General features: G+C 36.9%; 1 protein-coding gene across 5 annotated transcripts in view; it reads right to left on the minus strand.

Moving 5' to 3' along the window:
• Positions 1–20,237, minus strand: part of RPGRIP1L (RPGRIP1 like) — a 100,473-nt gene that overhangs the window by 13,379 nt on the left and 66,857 nt on the right. For 3 of the 5 annotated variants that reach the window (XM_036881037.2, XM_057492743.1, XM_036881034.2), the window contains exon 23: positions 8,839–9,022. In XM_036881037.2, coding sequence (XP_036736932.2) covers positions 8,839–9,022 — 184 coding nt within the window. Of the gene's footprint in view, positions 1–8,838; positions 9,023–15,301; positions 15,472–20,237 lie in introns of those variants that run through there. The other 2 variants (XR_008993974.1, XR_005023856.2) reach the window with 2 other exon arrangements.

Below are 20,237 nucleotides of genomic sequence, written 5' to 3' on the forward strand. Positions count from 1 at the left end.
TCTAGCAAGTGAATTCAACTCTGTTGTTGTTTTTTTCAGTGTTAGTAGCCCCAAGAAGAAATACTTTTTGTGTAGGTGAAACTGGTATTAACACCTCTTAATAAAGATTAAATCAGGCCATAAATAATCCTGGAAATCACTAGTCTAAACCTCTTATTTTTGTACCTAATTTAGGCCTTAGTTCACAAATCCTTTGTATAGACTCAAGTAGTAATACAGGGTAAAAAAATCATTGCAAGGTTCAGTTAACCTTTCGACTGGCATGTTGTTCAAATAGGAGGTAGCATGTACTAACTGTTCTTTAAATTTTCCGTCTGAATTAAAAAGCTTGGAAATAAAACTATTTCCATTAACACTTAATAAGATTTCCAAGATGTAAGGCTACACTATATTGACCTTTTATATCAAGTAACAAGTGAATGGTAGATCATTATAATAATTAGATGAGATAGTTACTTATTAACCAAAGATTCAAGGAGATTGTCCTGCAATGAAAGAGATGTGAATGTAATAATTTAAAAACATTTTCATTATGTCATTTTGAAGTGAAAAATAAAGACTTCTATATGGTTAATATTATTTCTCAAATTTGCTGATGACTTAGGACTCATTTTTTCAGATGCAGTAGATATAAAACAGCATTATTTTGCTTCTGAGCACAAAATACATCTCTCTCCCTTCCCACCAGATAATATCTTTAAACTTCTTTTCATTTAACCTTGGAAATTCTACACAGTCAAATCTCTATAGGTAGGAATAGAAGCTGAAGAAAGGTAAACACTCCTACTGAATTAATTTCTAATAGAATATTTCTTTCCTTGTTGCTATCGAATGACTAATGCATTTGAAACATAAGCAACTCTTAAGATACCAATTAGGTAGTATGGTATCTTCCAGTAAAAGGGAATAAAAAACCCAAAACCAGTGACAACCAACCAACCAACCAACCAACCAACGAAAAGCTCCAAACAGACCCAGGTCACCAAGTGAGATCACAGTGAATTCAGGATACTTGAGCGTGTGTCACAGGTTTTTTCCAACGAATGATTTGCATTGTTCCTTAAGCAAATGGAAACATCTGTTCAGATGCACTCCTCAAGGTACAATTTCTAAAAAACGATTTTGTTGCCAGTCCAACCAAACATTCTATTGCTGACTTTTACAAAGAATAATACAAAAGCCAGAAAACGTTGTCTCTTTTCTTGGAATATCTTCATTAAAATTAGTTGAACTAAATAGTTCTTTAATTACTAATAATATTTGATGTGATTTACTTTTTTTTTTTGGCACTCTGCAGTTTAAAGATCTCTAGAAAGCTTGAGAAAATATTTTTGTAAATATTTCTTTGTATCAAGTCAATGAAAAGAAGAAGGAATCGGGTTCTTGCTCTGACCACAATACTTATTTCCCATGTGATTTCTCAACCTACTTGTTTTTATAGGATTTGTGCTGGAAAGGATCTTAAGAGAACACCTTATTCAATAGATTAAAAAATAGGGAACCATGAAATTTAAACATCTTGCTCAAGTTCACATAACTAGTGAAAACTGTGGGTACATGAAGACTAGACCAGATCTCCAGATATGAGTATTGTCTCAAGTAATGAATATATTTAAAAAAATGCTAGTAGCCAAAAAAAATAAAAGTAACCATGAGCATTTGTAATCATACTAGTACAACACCAAGATTACATATGTTGATTAAAATTCAATTTATATAACTGATGAGAAAAAAATATTGGTGTTCAACTAGTGTGAGATGGCCTATTATGCTAAAGATAATGCAACACTCCATCTTTATGGTTTGCTTTAATACAGGGCTTTAGGAGAACCTGGTAAGCAGTTTTAAATTAGGGTCACGGAAGCTTGCTATGATTCTTTTTACTCTTCTCTAATTATATGCTGATATATACTATTCTTAAAAATGTCTTAAAGTTGGTTGACTTAAGAACGTACAGGGTGCCAGGTGGACCTCACTCATCTCGCAGACTCTCATGTCAACTGGCTGATAGATAAAGACCTAGAAGAAAAACCTGCCTGCTGCTGTGAATGGATGTGTGGGCTAAAAGATGAAAAGGCATTGTAGAAACTTATGTCACTCAATTAAAATCCTAAACATTTAGACCCTGGGAGAGATACAGACATAAACTATAAAAATATCAATGTGGAGAGGAGCCAAGCTGGCAGCGTGAGTAGGGCAGCGGAAATCTCCCAAAACCATATATATTTTTGAAAATACAACAAATACAACTATTCCTAAAAGAGAGACCAGAAGATACAGTACAACAGCCAGGCTACATCTACAGCTGTGAGAACTCAGCACCTCACGAAGGGGTAAGATACAAGCCGCAGCCCAGCGAGACCGGAGCACCTCCCCCACCCCAGCCCACCGGGGAGGAGAGGAGTCGGAGTGGGGAGGGAGAGGGAGCCCACGACTGCCTAATACCCAGCCCTAGTCATCCGCACCGGGAGCGCAGACACACATGGTGTGCTGGATATTAAGGAAAAGGAACAGTAAAACCTGCGAGCAGTTCCCTGCAGATGGCGCACCTGGGACAAAAGAAAAGCAAGTGCTTTTTGAAAGTCTTAAAGGGACAGGGGCTCCACAGCTGGACAGAATTGTCCTGGCACACTTGGCCCAGCAGGCTGGGAATCGCGGGGAACTTCGGGCACCCTAACCCCCTGGGTGGCAGCGCAGCTCTGAAGGCCCTCACAGCAATAAGCAGCCTTCTGTCCATTCCCCCGCTGGCATGGCCCTGCCACAGCAGGGGAGCAGCCTGAGAGCAGCCGCACCTACAGCAGTCGCCCAGAGCCTCCTCCACAGCTGCCCAGGACAGACTCAGAAACCTGCCAGCGCGCGGCTGCCCAGCACAGACACAGGAAGCTGGAACAGGGTGCGAAGAGTCGCTGTTTTCACAGGAGAGCACACTTGGTGTGACTGCCACTCCCTGCAGGGCTCTGGGCTGCCTCGATGCTGCCCTGCTTGCGGTGGCTGAGGAAAAAAAAACGGAAGCTGCTCCCCATGTGAGGGTAACTGGCACAAGCAGCGGAGAAGGGCAGGGTGACCAGCAAAGAGGAAGGAACTTCGTTCTCCCAGCTGACACATGCGCCAACTGCCTACGACTACCTCTATTGCCATGAAAAGGCAAAAGAATTTGATCCAGTCCAGAATTACCCAGACAACCCCCAAGAGGGAGCCTGGGGAGATAGATTCAACCAATCTTCCTGAAAAATAATTCAAAATAAAGGTTTTAACCATGCTGATGGACTTGCAGAGAAATATGCAAGAGCTAAGGAGGGAGAATACAGAAATAAAACAGTCTCTGGAAGGACTTAAAAGCACAATGGACGAGGAGCAAGAGGCCGTTAATGGAATAGAAATCAGAGAACAGGAACGCAGAGAAGCTGTGGCAGAGAGAGATAAAAGGATCTCCCAGAATGAAAGAATATTAAGAGAACTGTGTGACTAATCCAAATGAAACAATATTCGCATTATAGGGGTGCCAGAAGAAGAAGACAGAGAAAAAGGGATAGAAAGTGTATTTGAAGAAATAATTGCTGAAAACTTCACCAAACTGGGGGAGGAAACAGTTGAATCCAAAGAAGCACACAGAACTCCCAACACAAGGGACCCAAGGAAGATAACCCCAAGACACATAATAATTAAAATGACAAAGATCAAGGACAAGGACAGAGTATTAAAGGCAGCCAGAGAGAGAAAAAAGGTCACCTACAAAGGAAAACCCATCAGGCTATCTTCAGACTTCTCAACAGAAATCTTACAGGCCAGAAGAGAATGGCATGATATATTTAATGCAATGAAATAGAAGGGCCTTGAACCAAGAATACTGTATCCAGCATGATTATCATTTAAATATGAAGGAGCGATTAAATAATTCCCAGACAAGCAAAAGTTGAGGGAATTTGCCTCCCACAAACCACCTCTACAGGATATTTTAAAAGAACTGCTCTAGATGGCAGCACTCCTAAGGCTAAATAGATGTCACCAGAGAAAATAAAATCACAGCAAAGAAAGCAGACCAGCCAAATACTAACTAAAGGCAAAAAATAAAATCAACTACTCACAAAAGCAGTGAAAGGAAACGCATGAGAGTACAGAATAAAACACCTAACATATAAAGAATGGAGGAGGAGGAATAAGCAAGGAGAGAAATAAAGAATCATCAGACTGTGTTCATAATAGCTTAATAAGTGAGTTAAGTCAGAGAGTTAGATAGTAAAGAAGCTACCCTTGAACCTTTGGTAACCACAAATCTAAAGCCAGCAATGGCAATAAGTACATATCTTTCAATAACCACCCTAAATGTAAATGGACTGAATGTACCAATTAAAAGACACAGAGTAATAGAATGGATAAAAAACCAAGACCTATCTATATGCTGCTTACAAGAGACTCACCTCAAACCCAAAGACATACACAGACTAAAAGTGAAGGGATGGAAAAGATATTTCATGCAAACAATAGGGAGAAAAAAGCAGGTGTTGCAGTAGTAGTAGTAGTATCAGAGAAAATAGACTTCTAAACAAAGAAAGTAACAAGAGATAAAGAAGGACACTACATAATGATAAAGGGGTCAGTCCAACAAGAGGATATAACCATTATATATATACATGCAACCAATACAAGAGCACCGAATTATATGAAACAAATACTAACAGAATTAAAGGAGGAAATAAAATGCAATGCATTCATTTTAAGAGAGTTCAACACACCACTCACTCCAAAGGACAGATCCACCGGACAGAAAATAAGTAAGGACACAGAGGCACTGAACAACACACTAGAACAGATGGACCTAATAGATATCTACAGAACTCTACACCGAAAAGCAGAAGGATACACATTCTTCTCAAGTGCACATGGAACATTTTCCAGAATAGACCACATACTAGGCCACAAAAAGAGCCTCAGTAAATTCAAAAACATTGAAATTCTACCAACCAACTTCTCAGATGACAAAGGTATAAAACTAGAAATAAATTGTACAAAGAAAACAAAAAGGCTCACAAACACATGGAGGCTTAACAACATGCTCCTAAACAATCAATGGATCAATGACCAAATTAAAACAGAGATCAAGCAATATATGGAGACAAATGACAAGAACAGCACAAAGCCCCAAGTTCTGTAGTATGCAGTGAAAGCAGTTCTAAGAAGAAAGAATATAGCAATCCAGGCTTATTTAAAGGAAGAAGAACAATCCCAAATGAATAGTCTAAAGTCACAATTATTGAAACTGGAAAAAGAAGAACAATTGAGGCCCAAAGTTAGCAGAAGGAGGGACATAATAAAAATCAGAGAAGAAATAAATAAAATTGAGAAGAATAAAACAATAGAAAAAATCAATGAAACCAAGAGTTGGTTCTTTGAGAAAATAAACAAAATAGATAAGCCTCTAGCCAGACTTATTAAGAGAAAAAGAGAATCAACACAGATCAAGAGAATCAGAAACGAGAAAGGAAAAATCACGACAGACCCGACAGAAATACAAAGAGTCATTAGAGAATACTATGAGAATCTATATACTAACAAGCTGGAAAACCTAGAAGAAATGGACAACTTCCTAGAAAAATACAATCTTCCAACGCTGACAAAGGAAAAAACAGAAATTCTAAACAGACCAAATACCAGCAACGAAATAGAATTGGTAATCAAAAAACTACCCAAGAACAAAATCCCCAGGCCAGATGGATTCACCGCTGAATTTTATCAGGCATATACAGAAGACATAATACCCATTCTCCTTAAAGTTTTCCAAAAAATAGAAGAGGAGGGAATACTTCCAAACTCACTCTATGAAGCCAGCATCACTCTAATACCAAAACCAGGCAAAGACCCCACCAAAAAAGAAAATTACAGACCAATATCCCTGATGAACGTAGATGCAAAAATACTCAACAAAATATTAGCAAATCGAATTCAAAAATATATCAAAAGGTTCATACACCACGACCAAGTGGGATTCATCCCAGGGATGCAAGGATGTTACAACATTTGAAAATCCATCAACATCATCCACCACATCAACAAAAAGAAGGACAAAAACCACATGATCATCTCCATAGATGCTGAAAAAGCATTTAACAAAATTCAACATCCATTCATGATAAAAACTCTCAACAAAATGGGGATAGAGGGCAATTACCTCAACATAATAAAGGCCATATATGACAAACCCACAGCCAACATCATACTTAACAGGAAGAAGCTGAAAGCTTTTCCTCTAAGATTGGGAACAACACAGGGATGCCCACTCTCCCCACTGTTATTCAACATAGTACTGGAGGTCCTAGCCATGGCAATCAGACAAAACAAAGAAATACAAGGCATCCAGATGGGTAAAGAAGAAGTCAAACTGTCATTATTTTCAGATGACATGATATCGTACATAAAAAACCCTAAAGACTCCACTCCAAAACTACTAGAACAAATATCTGAATTCAGCAAAGTTGCAGGATATAAAATTAATACAAAGAAATCTGTTGCTTTCCTACACTAATGATGAACTAGCAGAAAAAGAAATCAGGATAACAGTTCCATTAATAATTGCATCAAAAAGAATAAAATACTTAAGAATAAACCTAACCAAGGAAGTGAAAGACCTATACCTTGTAAACTACAAGACTCTCTTAAGAGAAATTAAAGAGGACACTAACAAATGGAAACTCATCCATGGTCTTAGCTAGGAAGAATTAATATTGTCAAAATGGCCATCCTGCCTAAAGCAATCTACAGATTCAATGCAATCTCTATCAAAATACCAAAAGCATTCTTCAACGAACTGGAACAAATAGTTCTATAAATCATATGGAACAATCAAAGACCCTGAATAGCCAAAGCAATCCTGAGAAGGAAGAATAAAGTAGGGGGGATCTCACTTCCCAACTTCAAGCTCTACTACAAAGCCATAGTAATTAAGACAATTTGGTACTGGCACAAGAACAGACCCACAGACCAGTGGAACAGAATAGAGAGTCCAGACATTAACCCAAACATATATGGTTAGTTAATATATGATAAAGGAGCCATGGACATACAATGGGGCAATGACAGCCTCTTGAACAGCTGGTGTTGGCAAAACTGGGCAGCTACATGTAAGAGAATGAAACTGGATCATTGTTTAACCCCATACACAAAAGTAAATTCAAAATGGATCAAAGACCTGAACATAAGTCATGAAACCATAAAACTCTTAGAAAAAAACATAGGTGAAAATCTCTTGGACATAAACATGAGCGACTTCTTCATGAGCATATCTCCCCGGGGACAGGGAAGAAAAGCATAAATGAACAAGTGGGACTATATCAAGCTGAAAAGCTTCTGTACAGCAAAGGACACCACCAAGAGAACAAAAGGCATCCTGCAGTATGGGAGAATATATTCATAAATGACAGATCTGATGCAGGGTTGACATCCAAAATATATAAGGAGCTCATGCATCTCAACAAACAAAAAGCAAATAATCCAACTGAAAAATGGACTGAGGAGCTGAAGAGACTATTCTCCAAAGAAGAAATTCAGATGGCTAACAGGCACATGAAAAGATGCTCCACATCGTAGACATCAGAGAAATGCAAATTAAATCCACAATGATATATCACCTCACACCAGTAAGGATAGCCCCCATCCAAAAGACAAACAACAACAAATGTTGGCAAGGTTGTGGAGAAAGGTGAACCCTCCTACTCTGCTGGTGGGAATGTAAACTAGTTCAACCATTGTGGAAAGCAGTATGGAGGTTCCTCAAAAAGCTCAAAATAGAAATACCATTTGACCCAGGAATTCCACTTCTAGGAATTTACCCTAAGAATGCAGCACCCCAGTTTGAAAAAGACAGATGCAGCCCTATGTTTATTGCTGCACTATTTACAATAGCCAAGAAATGAAAGCAACCTAAGTGTCCATCAGTAGATGGATGGATAAAGAAGATGTACAAATACACAATGGAATATTATTCAGCCATAAGAAGAAAACAAATCCTACCATTTGCAACAACATGGATGGGGCTAGAGGGTATTATGCTCAGTGAAATAAGCCAGGTGGAGAAAGACAAGTATCAAATGATTTCACTCATCTGTGGAGTGTAAGAACAAAGCAAAAACTGAAGGAACAAAACAGCAGCAGACTCACAGAACCTGAGAATGGACTAACAGTTACTAAAAGGAAAGGGACTGGGGAGGATGGGTGGGAAGGGAGGGATAAGGGGGAGGGGGGAAGAAAGGGGGTATTATGATTAGCATGTATAATGTAGTGGGGGGTGTGGGGAGGGCTGTGCAACACAGAGAAGACAAGTAGTGATTCTACAGCATCTTACTACGCTGATGGACAGTGACTGTAATGGGGTCTGTGCAGGGAACTTGGTGATTGGGGGAGTCTAGTAAACATAATATTCCTCATGTAATTGTAGATTTAAATTACAAAAAGAAAAAAATCGGTGTGATGATATTGATCTGAAAGGTAGAAAAAATTAGGGCACTGAATTGTTTAAATCATGATTAAGAAAGTAGTACTTCTTTGTCCTTGAATTACATTTTTCGATTAAATTCAAGTGTAGACCTAGATGGCATTTTTGATGTAAGATAGTATGATGTAGGAGGAGCATCTAGAAACATTGTTTTCCTTAGTTTTTTTTTCTCTTTAGTATTTCTTCGTATCTTAATCCTTATGCTCCAGGTTTGACTTTTCTTAATATATTCTGACAAAACTTCCATGATTTCATGTGAACTTTAGAGAATAATACTTTCTCCGTGTTCCTTCAACTTCCTTTATAGACAAAGACAAAAATAAAAGTCTTTATTATAAATGAACCATACATACCATTGCTATAGTTATAGTAGACCCACTGCCCACTCTTGGGTTTGGGAAGTGACACAGGTGTCTCTTCAGCAGGGAGACTATAGAATCGGCATTCAACGAATAGTCGCTGGATAGTGTCATCTGCAGTTACTGGAGAATCATTAAGGCTTAGAGCTATGATTTCAATCCGAATTTTTTCTGATGGCTGTTTAAAGAGCAAAAACAAAGAAACAACTAAGAAACAAATAAAACAAATGAACAAAAAATCCTATCCATTTTTTCACTATCAATTTTAAGTGAGACATGAAGGCCAATGGGTTTCTCTTTTGAAACACATTTGGAACACCCTACTATATAGTAGTGTCCTGTATAGTTTTACATGTGATAGATTATTCACGACAGAGAGAATGAGATTCTAATGCCCCAGGGTTTGAAGTTAACAGTGTCATGGCAATAGACTCCTGATTTACATTTGAGGCTATAAATACCCCACTAATAGTCTATCAAAAGTGAAGATTATGAGATCTTCATCTCCCATTGCTTTCAGAATGACAAGTATCAGTTGGCCTTGTTTCAAACTATGTAATGAAATACATGTTTATCAGTGCTTTTATTTAATCTACAATACCTGAGAAAGTTTAGATTATTCAGGGATCAAAGCCTGTTGTATACTTTATTAGCTACTATGCTAGTACATGTAACTATAAATTCTTATTAACTAGAGCAGAAAGTACAGTTCATTCTCCTATATATTTTGTCATAACATATTTCACCCAATAAGTAAATTTTCAAACAAAATGCATATTGTTTGCAATTTATTTTTTTATCTCTTACACAGAATTAACAACTAAAAATATATTTGTGTAATTTTCACTTCAATCCTTATTTAATAGATTTTGGTGTCACAGACATTATGATGTGAGTCACATATGTTTCTGTGAGTAATGACTTAAAACAAATAGACTATGACTTAAAAATTAAATCACACCAAGATAACACCTCAGTTAAATGTTTTTTTAACAATATTAAATTTGTTCTTTATTCTCCTTTACTAAATTTCTCTCTAATAAATTCAGAGGCACACTACAGAGAGTATATAAGTCAGAGGTAAATTATATAACTTCAAATAATAATTAGAATATCCTGGAACATGTTTATATGACCAACTTTTAGGAAGTAAAACATAAGTAAGTAGCCAAATTCATGATGGTGATTACTTTACATTAGTTTCAGGTGTACAACACAGTGATTCAATGATGGTGATTACTTAGATTTTTCAAAGAATATAATTATTCAGATTGAAAAGCATAAGTATGCTATTTTAAAAATATCCTCATAAGGAATAATTTCCATTGCTGTCAAACCCCCTCAATATTTGATGAAGTAATTTTACCCCCTTCTTTCAAAAGACATTTTCTTTTATTATGTATTCTAAGACACTTTAACTAAAAACTCAAATCTGAATATTTCAATAAGGTTATTTTATTATTCAGCAGATTCATGGAAATTTTACTAGGATGACAGAGAAAATTCCACACCATTCTGTCTCCACTAATACAGGTACAAGGCTGCAGCTGGCAATATTACTAGGATTAGCATAGTATGATGAAATATTTAAAGGAAAATTTTTTCTAAAACCTAATAAATCAAATGACTGCCAAATGTCATTAAAGTGATGGTCTTTGACTTGAATATGCTTTTCATATTCAAATTTGAAAAGAAAGAGATGAAAGCCTGGAAAGGTTACTCGGTTTCAACTAATAACCTCAAACCCTCTCCGTTCACGTGCATAAAAAATGAAGTTGGCTCTATTGTCTAATCTCACTTCAGAAATGCCCTTCTCTGCTTGCTGAAGATGAACATGGTAAAAAAAAATATTTTAAATGATTATTATTTTTTCCTTAAAATGTATTATGGTTGTCAAAATACTGTCACACACACACATACACACACATTTTTATAGTTCTGGCTTAAATATAGCACAATGCATAATTAAGTTATTACATAATCTGTAATTTGACAAACTTAGAATTGTAACAATAATATCTTATAAAACATTTCTGCTTCTACAAAGAAGAATTAAAGGAAAATAGCTATAAAAGAGCAAAAGAGGCATAGTTATTTCTACATTGTGAAGAGAGGAATTTAAAATTGTTTATAATAGAACCCAATGAAGAGACAAATGAACTTTTAAACAGCAGGGGAATCAAATATATATAAGTGGTTATTTTATTAAAATATATGAATTGTACAATCTTCATATGAAAACTTGCATTATTGTAAAAATAAATTCAGGCTGTCAAATAAAACACAAAAATAAAATTCTAAATGAAAGTAGATACTTGGCTCAGGGACAAACAAAAAAACCAACCAAAACCAAACAAACCAAAAGAAAATCTACCATGTTATCTAAAGAAACAGAAGAGCTTTAAAGTGCCTTTTATGATATCTATCTTCCTTTTGGTCCACTTTTGTTTTTGTTATTTCCCCCACAGTCATTACCTCTATCATATGTCCTTTTTAATTCGCCAGCTGATATTACTGACAAAAGTTATTAGCTATCAATTTTTTTGTTTCTTTTTGTTACATGAATCAAAATAAATCCCATAAGGGATACGTCTCAAATAGTATATATCTAGGGAAGCATGCTCTGAACAAAGAATTGTCCAAACATTATACATTTGGGCTAATGGGTCTAGCGAAGTTATTTTTCAACATCGAAACAATTCTGGTGTGTTCATGCTTCTGTAAATCAAAAGTTCAACTGAATTATACATGAAGATTTTGAAGATTAGGAAGCACATCAAGTACATAACAGACAACACCAACTTCATGTTGGAAATGAACTCATTTCCCCTCTCCTTTCCACCAATCTCAATTCATCCCCTGAGATCTCCTATCTCAGGTGAGGATATCACCATCTACCTGGTCACCAATCAAGAGACCTTGCCACCTCCATTTCCCACACCCACAGTATCCTGTAGATCACCAGTTCCTATTCATTTTCCTTCTTCAATATCTCAGTGATTCATTGAATTATTGAAGGCTTATGGTATTTCAATGTTGTGTCAGTTCTTGGGTATATAAAGACAAAACAATATGTGGTTTCTTTTCTCATCTCTAGAGAAACTTCTTTAGGTTTTCATCTGATCTGAGGGAGGAACTAATTCAATAACTGCCTGTATTAAAAAGTAGTTTGACAGAATGAGGGATAAATTAGAAGGAATCATAAGAGATAACTGGCTGACAGAGCTGTAGACAGATGGATGGTAGAGACTATAAACAAAGTGATATGAGGACTATTATTGCTTATTGTATCTTTGGTGTGATGTGCAGTACACACTCAAAAAATTAGGGGATCTACTCTTGTGGCTGTAAGAGAGGTGAGGCACTCCTGCCCCAATCCCTTGCCTGTAGCCTCAATTATTCTCTGTGGGGCAGAATTCTCTTGCTTAAAAAAATCAGGTATCACCTCTCTATTTGAAAACCTATTGCCCTATACTCTAGCCATTTCCCCAGATCTATGCTATGCTATTTATATGGCTCAAAGTTTGTATCTGAAATCTCCCTTAGACAAAGTTCCACTTGTTTGAGGCCCTGATATAGGGTTGACATCCAAAATATACAGAGAGCTCATGCACCTCAACAAACAAAAAGCAAATAATCCAATTAAAAAATGGACTGAATATCTGGACAGACACTTCTCCAAAGAAGAAATTCAGATGGCCAGCAGGCACATGAAAAGATTCTCCATATCGCTAATCATCAGAGAAATGCAAATTAAAACCACAATGAGATATCAACTCACACCAGTAAGGATGGCTACCATCCAAAAGACAAACAACAACAACTGTTGGCGAGGTTGTGGAGAAAGGGGAACCCTTCTACACTGCTGGTGGGAATGTAAACTAGTTCAACCATTGTGGAAAGCAGTATGGAGGTTCCTCAAAAAACTCAAAATAGAAATACTATTTGATCCAGAAATTCCACTCCTAGGAATTTACCCTAAGAATGCAGCAGCCCAGTTTGAAAAAGACATATGCACCCTATGTTTATTGCTGCACTATTTACAATAGCCAAGAAATAGAAGCAACCTAAGTGTCCATCAGTAGATGAATGGATAAAGAAGATGTGGTACAAATATACAATGGAATATTATTCAGCCATAAGAAGAAAACAAATCCTACCATTTGCAACAGCATGGATGGAGCTAGAGGGTATTATGGTCAGTGAAATAAGCCAGGTGGAGAAAGACAAGTATCAAATGATTTCACTCATCTGTGGAGTGTAAGAACGAAGCAAAAACTGAAGGAACAAAACAGCAGCAGACTCACAGAATCCGAGAATGGACTAACAGTTACTAAAGGGAAAGGGACTGGGGTGGATGAGTGGGAAGGGAGGGATAAGGGGGGGAAAAAGAAAGGGGGTATTATGATTAGCATGTATAATGTGGTGGGGGGCACGGGGATGGCTCTGCAACACAGAGAAGACAAGTAGTGATTCTACAGCATCTAACTATGCTGATGGACAGTGACTGTAATACGGTATGTGGTGGTGGTGGGGCTTGATAATGGGAGGAGTCTAGTAACCATAATGTTGCTAATGTAACTGTATATTAATGATACCAAAATAAAAAACTAAAAATAAAAAAGAATACTTTAATAACAAAAAAATTTAGGAGAATTGGCAGGGGTAATAATATACTGAATCAAATGACTGACTGAAGTGAAAAGTCTTTTTTAGAGAGATGCAGACACATATCTGTTCACAATTAGTAGAGCAACATGACAGGTCATACCTCTGCAGGGGATTGTGTCCATCACATACAGTAAATTGGTCAGATGGTATAGGCTGTAGGCTTTCCCTATTTTGTTTCTGTCCGATGTGTGTGAACATATGTTACTAGGCATGATGTTACTTTTCAGTACTTCTTTTGGTTTTGTTCACCAATTGCCCTATTACCTTCCCTAGTTAGCAAGATGCTGACATTAGCATATTAAAAAGAGCATTTAAACTTTTTGATTGCAGTGACCAGAAGTAATAGCAGTCACTCAAATAAGAACTGCAAGCAACTTATTTTTAGTTGTTTGTATAGATGGACACTACATATTATGTGATTGAGTGGTCTAGAAATCTGATGACAGCCTGTATTACTCTCAGAGAAAAAAATGTTATAGTTCTCATGATTTTGTCTTAATTCTACTAGTGCTTCCTAATTGAGGCTAAGACACATTTTGGGCCATATTTTTCTGTAATATTTACTTGGGCTTACATGGGCATGCTTAAGTTTTTTATGTTTTACTTCAGAGGATCATGCTGAATTCATCTTCTGGTTTCAACTGTCATAGCAGCTACACTTGGAGCTGGACTGTTAGGCTTCTAAAAATTAATACTTGATAGCCCTTAAACACAGTGTTGCTTAACTGAGATTGAGCTATGATAAAGGCTTGCAACTTGTTTCAGTCAGTTAGATTTAAATCTTAACTATGGTGAGATTGCATGTGAGTTTTTATTTCATTATTAATTTCTACAATGAATAAGCATTTTTTTAACTTTAAAAATTATATAGAAAATAATTCAAGTACTTAATATCTTAAACAGGTGTTATCATTTTGTTGCATCTGATTCAAACCTTTTTGTTGCTACTGTTGAAGAAACAAAATATTTCAGATACAAGTAAACCCTCTACCTCCCAATTCTTCCCCTACACTTCCTCATTCCCCCAGATGGAGCCACTATCCTGAAGTTGCTCTGTATCACTCTCAAACATGTTTTTATTTTTTCCTACTATATATGTAGATATCCATAAAGAACGTGTAGTATTGTTTTCTGTTTTTAGATTTTATATTAATGGAATCTTCCTTCTTAATCATTCTGCAATTTGTATTTTTTCACTCAATACTTTATTTTTGAGATTTATTCATTGGTAATTAAAATATATTTGGTTTATATTAACTGCTGTATAGAATTTTATTTATATTGTATATATAACCTATAGTCCATTTATTTCTCTACTGCTGAATAAAGTTGTTTACAATTTTTTTCTATTACAAACAATATTGTATTGAATATCCTTTTACGTTTTCTTGTGTATGTGATTCTATTAGGTGAAGAACCGCTGGGTGATAGGTATGAGAAATTCAACTTCAAAAGATCATTAAACTAATCCCCAAATGGTTGTATGATTTCTATTAGTATTATTTTTTACCACCATAATGTTTCATATATGTGTATGTGTAGATGTGTGTTTGTGTTTAAGTAAATACAAATAAAACTTACTTATAGAGCCATGGTATGCAGAACTTGGTGCTTTATAGCAAAACAATAGACAGAATGGAAATGGAAGATGATGATCTATGTCTATGTCCTCTAAGAGCAAAATTTTAATTGAGGTGAGTTCTAAGAAAAGCTGAAAATGGTTGGTTCAAAAAATCAAAGCACTGGTATTGTCAAAGCCATATGTAAGTAGGGTAGGAATGCCTACTGATTAACAGCGATTCTTAATAACTTTCCTTCTTCAGGCTGGGAGTGGGCAGGGTCATCTCAAACACTTCAAGAAAGTCGGTTCAACCTCATGTGAGGCTCTACAACTTCCTCATATCCACTCTTTATACAAGTTTTGATTGAAGACTCTTCGGTTATTTAAAACAACAGCTTTTTGGGAGACATAAAAGTAAAGAAAAACTGAAATTGCTGAGGTAATGTTTTGCATAAACAACAAACCCAGTTTTCATCAGTGGCATTAACCTATCTTTGCTCAGATGTTCTGTTAAAGGTACTAGACTGAACAAATAATATAAATATTGAAAATTTCAGTGATGGGGATCAAAATGGTGTGAGCATTAAGAGTGCTTATTTTTAGAATGTTGTCCCTGTCTCCATTATATACCATATAAAGTACTACATCTGTAATGGTCAGCAAATCACAGAAGCTTGTCACCACATGTTTTAGAGCAATGGTTAGAATATTTTTTCCTGCTCTAATACACCTGAGGGATATGACATATTCCCATCATTAACTTTGGCTTACTATGGCAGTAATGTGAAAAAATTTTAAAAGTTAACCTCAATTTCAGGTGATTTTGATATGCTATTCCACTTTCACCATCATTAAGAACAGATGTTAGAGTACAGTGGTTCTCAATTTCTGGGTAATTTAACCTACCTGGGCCCTGTATTTAAAATAATCCCTAGGTTATTTTAATGTGCAGCCATACTGAGAAGCAGTGCTTTTCCCTAAAGTTGTGGTTCTCAAATACTAGCCAGAATGATTTGAAAGGCTTGATACCCTGAAAGGCTAGGTCCCATCTCAGAGAGTCTGATTTAGCAGGTCTGGGGAGGGGCCCAAGGATTTGCATCTCTCACAAACCCTCAGGTGCTGCTGGTCTGGGGAACACACTTTGAGAACCACTGATCTAAACCAAAAAGGATTCAGCCTGCATTTGTTGATTCTTTCTAAGATATTTACAGAAAACCTTCCACAATATTCATATTTAACTGTTCTTTAGTTACTATTTAACATTTTAACACAGAATTAGCTAACAACTTGTTTTCTTTCTAGAAGCAATTTAAACTCATCATTAAAAATTATCCAACAATACAAATCCTTAAAAATAAAATATAAAAGTTCTTTGTTCCCTCACATCCCCTAACTTAGGGATTGGCATTTTTTTTTCTGTAAAGGGCCAGATAGTAAATATTTATAGGTGTGGGGAAGTTGGGGTTCTTATGGCCAGGATCCTCACTGAACTTTAACCACTTGATGATGTAACTGGCCTGTTGCTAGGCTACCGCTTCCACACCAGTAGGCAATAAGCTATTGGCCAGAGGCAATGCTCTGGGCAGAGGCAGAGACGCTAGTGCTTGACCTACCGCTGGGAGAACAAGCCAGGTAATAAACCCTTTCACCCCAAAGAAACATTCTACTGTCATTTCTCTGGTCACACTGAATCCATAGTGAACTTGCCAGGGGCTGAAACCCATTGGCAAGACAATTGACCTAGTTGGCAGGATTCATTGTTGACCAAGGAAAAAGATAGGCTGCCCTTATGGTAGGGGTGCTTCAGTGAGATGCCTCTATGAATGGGATGACAGTGAAATGTCCCCTAATGGGTACATGGTCTGAGATGGCTTGCCTCCTAGAGGGCTGGGCCCCACCCCAGGACTGGAGGCAAGTGGAGGTGATGCCTGACGCAGTAGGGATGGCCCTTGGTATAGTAAGTAGGTCTTTTGAGAGACAGAGTGCCCGTGAGGCAGCGGGCATGTGGGTTGGCTGCTTCTCACATTACTAAAAAAGTCTACAGAAGAGAAGGACATGCTCCTGAAAAAGACCCAAGAAATGGCAGCACAAGAACGCAAGCTGCAAATTGCTGTGGATTCACTGAAGAAGGAAATGGCATTGATACAAGAGGAGGCAGCATGAGAACGTCAGCAGTGAGATGTTGTTGAAGAGGTAAAAGATTTCTTACAGAACGAAACGGCAGCACTGCCAGGTGCTCTGACAGAGGAAAAGACCATCAAGGAAAAAGACGAACTCCTGAGGGAAGCACAGGCAGAGGTGGCATGAAAACACCAGTTGTGAAGCATTGAGGTGAAGGTAAGTGAGCTGCTGAAGACTGAGCTAGCATTGCTGCAAGGCACTGTAGAAAAGGTAAAGGATGTAGTAGAGGAGGCACTCGGAGGGGTGGAGTGTAGATAAAATGAAAGTTCCTGTGGTGAGGATTCTCACCTGACTCTGGTTGGCTAGCTCACTACACACATGTGGGCAATACATTGCTATTGATACTGTAAAGAGCTCCACCCAGTGGTCTGGGCAACACAGTGGCATGGCTGCAAGGCTGCAGGAGAGCAGATCAGAGGCTGGAGTGGTAGCATTGCCAATGACAGAGGCCCAGAGGACGGTTGTGTGGGATGGCTGTGCGGGCAGAGAGGCCCAGAGGCAGAGACTGGCTTGCTGCATGCAGACTAGCTCTGAGTGAATGGGATTTTAGTGATTGACCTGCTACCGTGGAAATAAAGATGGGTAATAACCCTTTCACCCCAAGAATGTTTTACTGTCATTTTCTTTGGTCACACTGAATCCGTAATGAACTTGCCTGGGGCTGAAACCCACTGGCAAGACAATAGGATTGCAGACTTTATGGTCAACTCTGTTCTGTAGAGTGAAAGCAGCCATAGATAATATGTAAATAAAGGATGTAGCTGTGTTTCAATAAAACTTCATTTATAAAAATAGGTAGAGGAATGGATTTGGTACATGAGCATGGTTTGCTGGCCCCTTTCCTGACCCAGAGGTACTCCTGGAATACTCACTGTTAGCAGTGTTTGGATTATACACTTCCAGACAGTTTCTTTGCTGACATTATATCTGTATGCTCATATAAAAATATGTATGTATGGTATGTATGAATATACCTTTTTGCTTGTTTTTTTAAGTGGAACCATCAATGGATAATTTCTTATCCATTAGTTGGAAAGGGTATGAAGTAAGGAAAACAGGAATTTTCATTTTTTGTTATGTATAAAAAATTTTAACCAGAAATGTTTATATTAGCAAAAACTGATAGAAAGCTAACAGTCCAACAAAAGGGGCTTATTTAAATAAATATGGTACAGTTATACAATGGAGTATTATGCACATGTTAAAGAAATAGAGTATAATCCTGTGGAAAGATGTCTATGGTATATCAGAAAAAGATAATTAAGTTGCAAAGCATAAAAAGTTTTAAAACAATTACTAAAAGGGAGTATTTCACCATTTCTGGTTTTATTTAAAATATAGTTTGAAACCTACTTTATCTAGCTCAAGTTCCATATGTAAAACATTGGGAGGGGCTTATTTTACCCACTGATATCATAGTTGATTCTGAAATGATTTAAGAACTTTTAATACATTAATTCTAAAAGCGCAAGTTGTTTTACACATTTTGCTTTTGAACATATTAAAACATATTTTGCTATCATTATATTGCTGTTATCTGGAGAGACCAGCTCATACATATCGTTCAAGAGAATCTAGTTTCCAGGTGGAATTCCAGTTTAGTCCAGTTGAATATGGCAGCTTTTACGGAACTGCTATTGGTAGGAATGGAGAAAGGGAAAGCTGTGAATATGCACTGCACAAGAGTCTATGGCTCTTCCAGATTGACTTCCTATTCTCACCTGTAGGCACTTTAAGAAATCTGTGCATTGATGACAATACATTTAATTGTGAGAATTGAAAGCTGCTTTGCTTAAATGATAAAATTAGAAATAATGTGAGAGAAAGATTGTTAATTCTTTTTTTATTGCCACGGCAGATGAAAATTTTCAGTTCTGATATCTATTTTGAGGACTTAAAATATGGCTTTTAACCAATGTATTCTATATCAAATTGATACTGTTAACTTCTGATTATTCAAATTAATGAAATATTCATAGAGAAATGTCCAAAGTTTTACATATCTCAGACGTGCCCCCCTCTGTTAATTATCACCCCTAGAAGCTTTTTAGTATAATCGGCAGTCATCAGGCTGACGGAATGTGACAGGCCAGCAAGGCCCAATTACACTGGTGCTCTGTGGCACTTTGATGTCCTAGAAATGGAGAGAGATAGGGGCAAACTGGGTAGCACATTATGTTAATGACTTGATTTAATCCAGCCACTAAACTTTATGTAGCCTGTTAAAAAAGATGCTAACACTAATTATGCCACATTGGAAAGGAAAGAAGGGGACAAGCATTTCATTCTGACAAAGTGAAGCTCATAAATGTTGCAAATGAAATGAAACAAAATGAAGTAATCTATGATTAATTATACATCATAGACATGAAGAAAAGAGGAAGAACCAAATAATGTGTCTAAGTCCTGAGAAATCTGTTAGATTCCTTTTAAGGATCAGCATTTCTAGGAAATAGCTATGAGTTGTCAAATTCTGTAATATGAAAAAAAGAAACTGAGTGATCTTAAATTGCTTACACAGTATAATAGATAAATTCAGATTCACAGTGTAACTGGCATAAATGATATTTATCTAGGATACTGCTTCTATTTCTCAATTTTGTGACATTATAGGGTAGAGGCACTTAAAATAGTGGGGATAACCACAGAGTATAGTTATCTAATTACTTTTTAACAAGTTTCTTGGCCTTTACTTTTTTTTTTATTAAGGTATCATTGATATACAATCTTATGAAGGTTTCACATGAGCAACATTGTGGTTACAACATCCACCCATACTATCAAGCGCCCCTCCACTGCAGTGACTGTCCATCAGTGTAGTAAGATGCTACAGTCACTGCTTGTCTTCTCTGTGCTATACTGTCTTCCCTGTGACCCCCCTACATTATGTGTGCTAATCATAATGTCGTGGCTTTTACTCTTTAAGTTATTGATAGCATGATCTTCTAAAATGTGATTCAAGTGTGTAAACTCCAAAAGA

Source organism: Manis pentadactyla, chromosome 15 (genome assembly GCF_030020395.1).
Source record: "Manis pentadactyla isolate mManPen7 chromosome 15, mManPen7.hap1, whole genome shotgun sequence".
NCBI lineage: Eukaryota > Metazoa > Chordata > Mammalia > Pholidota > Manidae > Manis > Manis pentadactyla.